The 10395-nt window shown below is 32.8% G+C and overlaps 1 protein-coding gene across 1 annotated transcript; it reads left to right on the top strand.

Moving 5' to 3' along the window:
• Nucleotides 1-7547: 7547 nt before the first annotated feature.
• Nucleotides 7548-7907, top strand: LOC108484916 (cysteine proteinase inhibitor 5-like). The gene has a single exon (XM_017788799.1). It carries the CDS (start codon nt 7548-7550, stop codon nt 7905-7907), a length of 360 nt encoding a protein of 119 aa, XP_017644288.1.
• The last annotated feature ends 2488 nt before the right edge of the window (nt 7908-10395 follow it).

Genomic DNA, 10395 nt, shown 5'->3' with positions numbered 1-10395 from the left:
AGAACCCGGCAATTTTAGTTAATTTTTGTTCCATAAGAAAAAGGGGGTGAAATTATGAAATAGAATCTATGTGAAAATGTTTGAAAATGCTATAGGCTAAATTGAAGTGGCCAAATAAATAGGAGTGCAAAATAGGAGGATTTGCATGACAAACCTCCCATTTTACATGAAGTAGCCAGCCATCATGTTGTTGTAGACAATATGAGCACTTGATATCCATAATTCATGGTACAAATTGATAATGGGTTAAGTAAATGTTCCATGATAATGGATTAGGTAAATATTCTATGATAATGGGTTAGGTAAATGTTCCATGATAATGGTTTAGGTAAATGTTCCATGATGGCCATTTCATGTCTTTTGTATTAAAGAATTAAATGGATGAAATATGAAATTTTATTAAAAGAAAAAGGGGTGAAAAGAACAAATTTTTGTCTATCTTTGTTCATCATAGCTGAAAGTTAGAGAAGAGAAAGGAGAGAAGAAAGCTCTTGAATGTTCGGTCACTTGGGGAAGAAAATTCAAGGTAAGTTCATGGTAGTTTGCTTCTATCTTGATGTTCATGAGTTCTTCTTGATTCTACCTTAACTCTTGAAGCATATTTTGGTTTTTAGTTGTGTTGTGAGCATTTAGTCATGAATTAATATGAAGAAAATGGTTGTTGTTTCATGTTCTTTTGATGAAAAATGGAAGATAGGTGAAGTTGAGCCAAACAAATGAGCATGCATGTGCCTTAGATGTTAAAGGGAAAAATCGGCTAACATGTTGTACTTTAAAATGATGAAATGGAGATTATACTTAAGTAAAATCATAGATATGTGATGATTGATTGGTGATATACATGTTTAAATAACATGCATGCAAGTTATATGTGAAAGAGTGATTTGGTAATAAATCTGCTTGGGACAGCAGCATTAACGTGATTTTTGGAAAATCACCATAAATTGTGGGAGATGAATTACAAGCTGAATAAATTATGTAATTAAAGCTTGTTGAGTCTAGTTTCAAATGAAATAAACGAGAACATATTTTGAATTCTGTACAATGAGAAATTTGATTCGTAATGAAGAGTGGTCAGATTAGTCAAACAGTGAAACATGCGAAATTTTGAGAAAAATCTGGTATTGATTGGCCAAACAAAAAATTCTGAAAATTTTATGGATATAAGATATATGAGTCTATTTTCAGGGAAAATTAACGGCACTTGATTTGGAGTTTCGTAGCTCCAGTTATAAATGATTTAGTGACTGTTGCTCAGGAAGACAGCTTGCAGTGAAATTATGATTATGTGGTAAACATTGACAAAATTTTTTTAATGAGTTGCTTATTGATTTCTTATAAGCTTACTATGACCTGTAGGTGTGGTTGGCCGAATATTGTAAGGGGTTAATACGTAGTTTGTATTTGAATAGTTAGATTAATGTGTTAGTAATCCAATTGTAGGCGGTTCGTGTGTGGATCTCGTCAGCATATCGTCGCAAACAGGTGTGTAACTAACACCCTCTTTCTTAGTCTGGATCGGAAAAAGTCGAAAAGCCGCAATGCCGAAAATCGGTATTTTGTAGATTTGCGAGTGTGCGAATGCTCGTGAGGTAAATCGATTAATGTTTTTGGTAAGCTGCAAAATTTGGATTGCAAAGTGCATGATTTCTGTGCCCTCGATATTTTGGGCTTAATGGGCCAAAATTGGAATGATGGGCCAACGGGCCCAATTCGGTAAGAACCTTCGGTACGTGATTCTGTTAGTACGTGAAAAGTAGGAATATGCATGAAAAACCCTAAAATAGATAAATTACTGAAATACCTTTAAAAGTGGAAAATTTACAATTTTACCCCTAGTAGATAAATTACTGAAATACCCCTAGGGTTAAATTGACCTAAATGCATGTTTGACTGTTGTTATTTACTGCATGTCATGTTGTTATTATGTGATGCATTGGATTGGGATATTGATGGAGGAAGTCTTGAAAGTGGCTTATCCACGTCTTGGAGGCTTTGCCTCAATTCTTTGATAATGAAAGCAGCAAGGTCGCAATGTGGAGTGTTAAATGGGTGGGTTGAGCTATTCCCCACATGGAGTGTAGGGCTGAATGCGGGTGGAGTGTAGTGGTTGGTGGGTTGAGTAGTCTCCCAAATGGGCTTGCATATGTTATTGATGTTGCATGTATTTTGAAATGGGCCTATGGGCCATCTTTTAATCGAATAAGGGCTAAGGCCTAGTTTATTGTAATCTGAAAGGGCTCGGTCCAAGACCATTATTACTGAATGGGCTTAGGCCCAATAGGCTTGAGTGACTTGGGCTTTGAATGGGTTTTCCTTACACCGAGTTTCCCCAAACTCACCCTTTTATTTTCATCCACGCAGAAATCCCCAACCATAGTGGGCTTGGGTCGTGAGGGAATTGGAGTGGCCACCCGCTCGAAAGTTTGGTTTTCTTCGGTGAACTGGACATCCTCTTATTTACGTTGAGGTTTGGGTTTTTAAATGTAATAAAGCCGCTTAATTATTTTTGATGGTTTTAATATGTATTACTAAGATAGGTATTACTTATTTTAACTGTTGAAATTGGATAGCTTTAAGGCGCGTTTTAAAAAAAACAACAACAATTGATTTCAAAATAACACGACAACAAGCAAAGCTTCCGCAATGAAAGTATTTTTCCAAAATTAATCACTTTTCCTAAAAATGACTTAATCAAATCGGTTTCCTAGAAATATACATGACGTTAAGGTGTGGCAATGGTGGTGTGCATGTCTAGGATTGGATCCGAAAGGAGCTTGGTACTTAAGTAGTCCGATAGACTCACCTCCTCTCTTTCGGTTTCCTACCTGGTGCACAGCTTCCATTCACTTTAACCTATAATGAAATTATCTTTTAAAACACTAAGTAGGTTTTTCTGGATCAACAATATAAAATGTTTTGAACGTTTCGATGTAGCATGTCGGATCCGACCATAACGTCTGGGCCGGGTTTGGGGTGCTACAAATAGGTCGCATTTTAAGAAAATCATATTTTAGGTAAAACCATCATAGTTATAAGCAAGTTAAAACCAAAAACCCAAAACTAACGCCAAACAGTTTAAAAGAGTTTAGAGAGTCCCAGGAAATATAAACTCTCTAATCTCGATGCCAAAACTTAAATAAAACCATAAAACAAAATAAAATAGTAAAAGCAGGTGGTTACCGTCGAGTCTTCCGTTGCACTTATCTACCTAACTTTGTAGATTACCTGTACAAAATATACAGGAAAGGGGTGAGTTTACGCAAACTCAATGTGTAACCCAACAAAATTAAACATGCTAACATATTGATTATCAAACATTAGACAGATACAAATTAAGGCTAAGCCCATTATAGATACAGATGCAGATTCGGGCTTAAGCCCATCTCAGATACAGATACAGAAGTACAATTCAGAATCAGAAATCAGATATCCAACCCCCATCCTTTACACACCATCTCCGACCATCCCTACACACCATGCGGGGTTTAAAACACCCACCTAGCCCTACACACCATGTTGTACCAATGCGGCACATAATAGATATAATGCAACCATGCTGCTAGATAATAGGCATAAACTGCCTTTCAGAACACTTTCTCCAATAAAATCATCCCACCCCAATAACAATATCAGAAATAGAAACGGTTATACAATTTAATATGCTCAATATGCTATCAATCAGATTACAGATAGTCATACAAATTAATAATCATACATGCACAATTCTATCGTGTTCAGTATAGGATATCAATCAAATAGATCCTACAGTTTGGGGTTTATTAGCCCTTACCGACCCTACAGTAGGCCCATAGTCGTTCGGGACGACTCGTGCAACCCGGGTGTATGGTCACACATGGCAAGATTGGCCTTGCCTGTATGGACCACACGGTCTGGCCCAGTTACCACACGCTCGTGTAGGCCTACACGCCCGTAGGGCCTACACGTCTCATTTGGCCTAGCCCGTGTGGCTCACACGGCCACACACCGACCATCACATGGTAGTGTCTTGCGCACAGCTTGGCCTTTGTCTATCACACGGCCATGTGGTGTCGACAGTGGAGTTTTTTTAGCTTTTACTGAATCTCGTTTCTCTACGTTTTAGTTACACACCTAATACTGTTTCACTATAAAAATGCTCGCGAGACTACCAACGCCTAAAAACAAAATCCTGAAAGTCTTATTAGCAAATGATTTACCAAAATTAACCACTAAACTGAGCAACGTTCCACACTTACCACCGCAATACAACTATACGAAAATTAAGCAATTAATGCGAAAACCACCGATTCACTGCCTTCACCTACGCAGTCGTTCACAGAATCATCAATTACTCACTAATATCAGTTATTTTAATATTGCCTAAAACTCAAAATCTAGCATTAACAACTAAGTCTTAACTTACCAACCCGATTGAAGAACCTAAAAAGTAAAAGTAGCAATTGGTCAGCAAACTGACAGTAACAGAAGAAGGATAACGAAAATTTTAATGTGAAACAATGTAGGAGAGAAGAAAGAAAATAAAACGTCAGAGATATTTGAGGATTTTCGGAAGAAAGAGAAAAGAAAAATTTTAACAAAAAGAAATACTAGGATATTCCCCACAATCCCTTAATTCTCTCCACTACCCCACTACTGATAACTCCCTCAGAATTTTAACTCAACCGGAACTCTATCAGATAATGGAACAAAAATAGTTTAACACCTTCACTAAAACAGGGATTCGAACACAAGACCTCCAACACACCAATACCCTTACCACTCGAACCAACAGGCTTATTCTGATATAAAATTACACGTAATTAAATATAAGCCCACTGACCAATGATAGGGTTTAATTCTAAAAATAACAAAATTTGCCAATGGTAAGCCTTGAATTCAAGACCTTCCGTACACACCCAAAACACTTAACCACTGAAGCAGATATACAGTTGTGTCACATTTTCACAAAAGTAGAAAGGTAAAATTCAGGGCGTTACATAACATATGCATATATATAACAGAACAATCAGACATCCATAATAGTGCTTTACTTAGAGCAAACTATCAGAACATCATATCACAATATTTAGGGTTTGGTTAGCCCTTATTGACCCTACGATAGGCCCATAGTCGATCGGAGCGACCTGTGTGACCTTAGGGAAAATTTTAAAATTATGGGCCCACATACCCGTGTGGGCCTACACCCCCACTTTGCCTAGCCCGTGTGGCTCACACAACCACACTCATGCCACCACACGGTCGTGTTTTGTGCACGACCATGCCTTCGTCAAACACACGATCGTGTCTCACATACGGCAAACCACACGGCCAGGCACACGCCCGCGTAGTGTCGACAAAATTCTTTTTTGGCTTTCGTCGAAACTCAATTTCTACGTTTTGGGAACACACTTGATACGGTTTTGATACGAAATCACTCCCAGGCCAACCAGCACCTAAAATCGACACAACACAACTTCCAAAATCAATCTAAACTCACAGTTATGCCGAACTAATGGAACCAACAACGGTGAAACTCGAGTGTTCAACGCTTACCCCAATTTCCCAAACGACTTCGACTATGAATCTGAGAGAAGAGAGTCCCATTTTTTACGATTCGCCGCTGACAAAAATACAACTTCAATACCAACGGAAAATCAACAACGTTCAAAACGAATTTAAAGGAAAAACTCTCTAACTCGAGCAAAACATTCTATCACCACTTACCAATGCAAAAGAACACCGAAAAGCTGAAATAATGAGATTGAACAATTAAATTGACAAAAAAAGCAGAAAAAAAGAAAAACCAATGTTAGAATTTCTTTGAGAGAAAGAAAGAGAGCCAAATTTTTGAAAAAAAAACAAAAGTAAAATTTGATAATCCCCAAAATCTCAACTCCCCGCTATCGTCTCAACCACTGCCCACTCACTTAGACTCCCAATCCTATCCAAACTCTCTTAGCTAACCGAGGCAAAAATTAATACCCACGCTCACATAGGGATTCAAACACAGGACCTCCAACACACTAACTCCTTACCACTCGAACCAACAGGCTCATTTTGACATGGGTTAACAGACAATTTTATGAAAACTCTTTCAACAAGGGTAAGGCTAGGATTAGAAAAATATCAAAATTTACCAAAAATGAGACTTAAACCCAAAACCTCACACACACACCCAGAACTCTTAACCATTAAAACAGATACACATTTTGTTACTTTTTACAAAACAGACCTAAAAACATTCAGGGCATTACAACTTCATTGAAATATAATGGAGATAAATCTCAATATTATACATGAACTTCGATCTAATGTCCAACTTGATACATAAATTATAATTTAGTGCAACACATAAAATTTCGAATGTGGTTCAAATTTATATATAAAACTTTGATCTTGGTTCATTTGCATACATTTAAATAAACACACCAATTTATTTTATATTAGATAATATAACTTTTTGTGTATGTAATATATAAACGTAAAATAATACTACGTCAATAATTATATTATTAATTTGTGAACATTAAATTAAATCAAAATTATATGTACAAAATTATACAAAATCAACATTACACATTAAACTAAAATTAATATGTAGGTTTGAGATTTAACCCAATATAACAAATATATATAACACATTAAATCAGGCATATTTTTTAGTTTTTGGCAAGATATCATATAAAAAAAAAACTGATGCATGAACTGGCTCATCTAATTTTTATTACCAATAAATACCTACAAATTTATTACCAAAAAAAAGTATTTTCAACAAAATAAAGATTTATTACCATAAAAATAAATGCATACAAATTTAGTACCAAAGATAAATCGTATTTCCAAAAAGAAAACTTAAAATATGCTGAAAGCCCATGTACTATTTAATCATTTAGATTTAGATTTTTTATTTTAGTTATTAAAATTTAATCACTTTACTTTTCAAATTAAAAATGTAAGTCTAATTATTAACACTCTTAATATTTTTTGTTAATTTTAGGGAAGATTAACATAAAATTCATATTCATTACAATATCATTTTTCTTACATGACAGTTGAATAAATATTTTTTTAATTTCAAAATATTACATTAACAAATTTAATAGAAAATTTTTAATGTTGCTAACCATTTGATCTAAAATTTGAAATTTGAAAAGTATAGAAATTAAATTATTGAAAATAAAAGTAGAATAACTGAATTTCAAATATACAAAAAGTATAAAGACTTGAGCATATTTTAACCAAAAATACTACAAACTGTTGGCCCAAAAATAAATTCATACAAAATGCAGCCATTGAAACCTTACAACACCATATCACAGTTGGTCTCCACCCTCCGATCATAATATTTAAATGGCTCCACTTTCATAATCCTTGTTTTGGGCTCCACCGTAATTTCAATAAACTTCAAGGGGCAATCCTCATAAATTAAAACTCGTGAATAGCAACTAAAAAAAAACTTCCCCACGTGCCATTCCAAAATTTATCTATAAATAATGGCATTCCAAAATCATCACATCTATAACCTACGACCAAAACCAACCAAGAATAAAAAAAGCAAACTCTAAATGCAACAAAATTCTTGCTTCCTGATCCTCTCACTGTCCTTACTTTTCCTTCCCTTCATTTTCTCCGACGCCAGAAAAGACGCTCTCACCGGAGGATGGACGCCGATCAAGAACATCAAGGACCCACACGTGACTGAGATCGCGGAATTTGCCATCGATGAGTATAATAAGCAGTCAAAGGGGAATTTGAAGTTGGAGGAGGTGGTGAAAGGTAAGACTCAGGTGGTCTCCGGGATCAATTATACGCTGGTTCTACAAGTAAAGGACGAAACTGTTGATAACTCGTATGAGGCTGTGGTTTGGGAAAAGGCATGGTTGAAATTCAGGAAGCTTACCTCCTTTACCCTCGTCAAGGGTTAGAATATTTATTATAATAACGATATAGATATTCATGTATGTTATCATTGTTCTTCTTCTATTCCTTAACTGAGTGGAGAATAAAATCTTGTTAATACACAGTTTGGGTTTTTAAAATTTGATATTAAGAATTTGCTTTTGCCCCCCCTTTTTTTTCTCATTTCTCGCATAGTGGATATTCTTATATTCATATTTAAAAAAATTAAAAATTAAAAGGAAAAAGAAAATATTTATTTATCATAAAATAATGGTACATTTGGGAGTTGAGTTTGATGGCTGGTAGATGAGTCATGATATTGTTATACTTGTATCTTAAAAGTCTAATAATAAGATATAATGCGGGGATTATTTACCTCAATCTTTTAATTATATGGTTAGAGTTCAATTCCCACTTATGAAAATATATCATATTTGATGATTTAGTGCCTTCCGTTTATCATTTCAGTGAATTACAAATTTTACATTGTTATTATTTCCCTTCTTTTGTTTATTTTTTACATGCTTCTTTGCCTATGTTATTTGTCTTTTTCATATCTAATCTCAAATTCAAATGATGAATGCGAAAACAATTAGGGTAATAATAATCATGTCTATGATTAATGCTCTTAATAATAGAACCATGTATAATCAGCGAGATGCTTCTTAGGTGTCTTGATGAATATGCACATGTGAGATAAAAAATGGCCATGTTTGTTTTATCCTTTTTTTGAAGAAAATTATCGTTTGATACTCCACAGTGGGGAAAAGAAGTTTTCTAGTTTGAACATATATTATGTGAGAACCAATAAAAGGGAAAAGAAAGAGGAAAAGGAAAAGGAAGAAAATAAGAACAAATGAAAAAAAGAGTGAAAATGAAATAAAGGAGAATATGAAAATTAGAAAAGTGAATCAGGTCGAAAATTTCTTTTAGAAAATGACTCTTAGTTTGAACATCTGAAAAAGTTTTTAAGCTTGATTATCCTCTAATAAGTTTAAACCAAAGTTTATGTGCCCTAAAAATTCATTGTGATCAAGTATGGTTATTTGATTGTAAAAGTTCATCCTCAAGATTGTTTCCATTTACAGGAACATCATGAAATCTTTGAAGGAATGACATAATCCTACGAAAATGAACTCTAGGATGAAAACCCATAAATCAGCGATCCCAAGTCATCCAAAAAATGAAAGAAATAAAAGATAAAATGACTCTAGGAATAACAAGTGTCCTCATCCAAAAATGAATTATCTTTATGACAACATAAGATTGGTATGAGAATCACAAATAGCATCCACATCACAAATTGGGTCAGTTAGACCAAATGGATTGATCCCTTTGAGACTGAAAATAATCATATACATAAATACTGAATTTATGGATAAATATAAAAACTATATAAGTCTTCTAATTCTATATATAATTTGATACATGAACTTTGATTTATTGTAATTATATACATGAAAATTTTATATTGATTTATATGTATATATAAAACTTTGATTTTAATTCAATTGTACACATATAAAGAAATAAATACATCAATTTATTTTCATATTAAATTAATATAATTATTTGTTTATGTATATATAAACGAAAAATGGTGCTATGTTGATAATGTTATTAGTGGTTTTGTGAAAATTAAATCAAATTAAAATCTCATATATATATATATATATATAAATGTACAAAATCAAAGCTAATGTATAACAATTTACATTGGACTGAAGTTCATATATAATTTTGATAATTATCCACTAAATTTATGGCTCACTTACAACATACGTGAAAAAATTATTTAACAAAAATATTAATTAAAAATCATATGAAAATAAAATGATGCTTTGGTTGAAATGACAAAGTTAAAAATTTAATAAGCATGTACTTGATATAAAATATGAAAAGATAAAAACACATTCGTATTAATCTTTATTATTTTAGAAATATCTCATTTAAGTTAGTATCCTATTGATGTATGACATCAACTTAATCGAAAGTTAATATAAGTATAGATAAATACATCCTTAGTAAATTAGATGATAATACATTTTAAAAAGTTAAAATTAAAATTGCTTAATTTTAATATCACTATGAAACCGATATTTACATTCATCTTTTGATTATTTCCAATTAAATTCACTTTTTCTTTTAATTAAATTAAAATATCTAACTTTGTTAAAACATCATTGAAATATAATACGGATAAATCTCACGATTATACATGAACTTTAATTTGATGTAATTATACATATGAAACTTTAATTGTGGTTCAAATTTATATATGAAACTTTAATCTTGGTTCAATTGTATACATTTAAACAAACCAATCCTTTTAACTTTGATATAAATCTCAAAATTAAACATGAAGTTTGGTCTATGTGCGATTTATACATAAACTTTGATTTTGTACAATTTTATACATTAAATTTTGATTTGACCTAATTTTTAGTAATTATTGATACAACATCAATTTATATTTATATATTGTATACATAAATAATTATATTTATCTAATAT

The sequence above is a fragment of the Gossypium arboreum genome, chromosome 6, assembly GCF_025698485.1.
Source record: "Gossypium arboreum isolate Shixiya-1 chromosome 6, ASM2569848v2, whole genome shotgun sequence".
Lineage (NCBI taxonomy): Eukaryota > Viridiplantae > Streptophyta > Magnoliopsida > Malvales > Malvaceae > Gossypium > Gossypium arboreum.
This window is presented reverse-complemented; position numbering and strand designations above follow the sequence as displayed.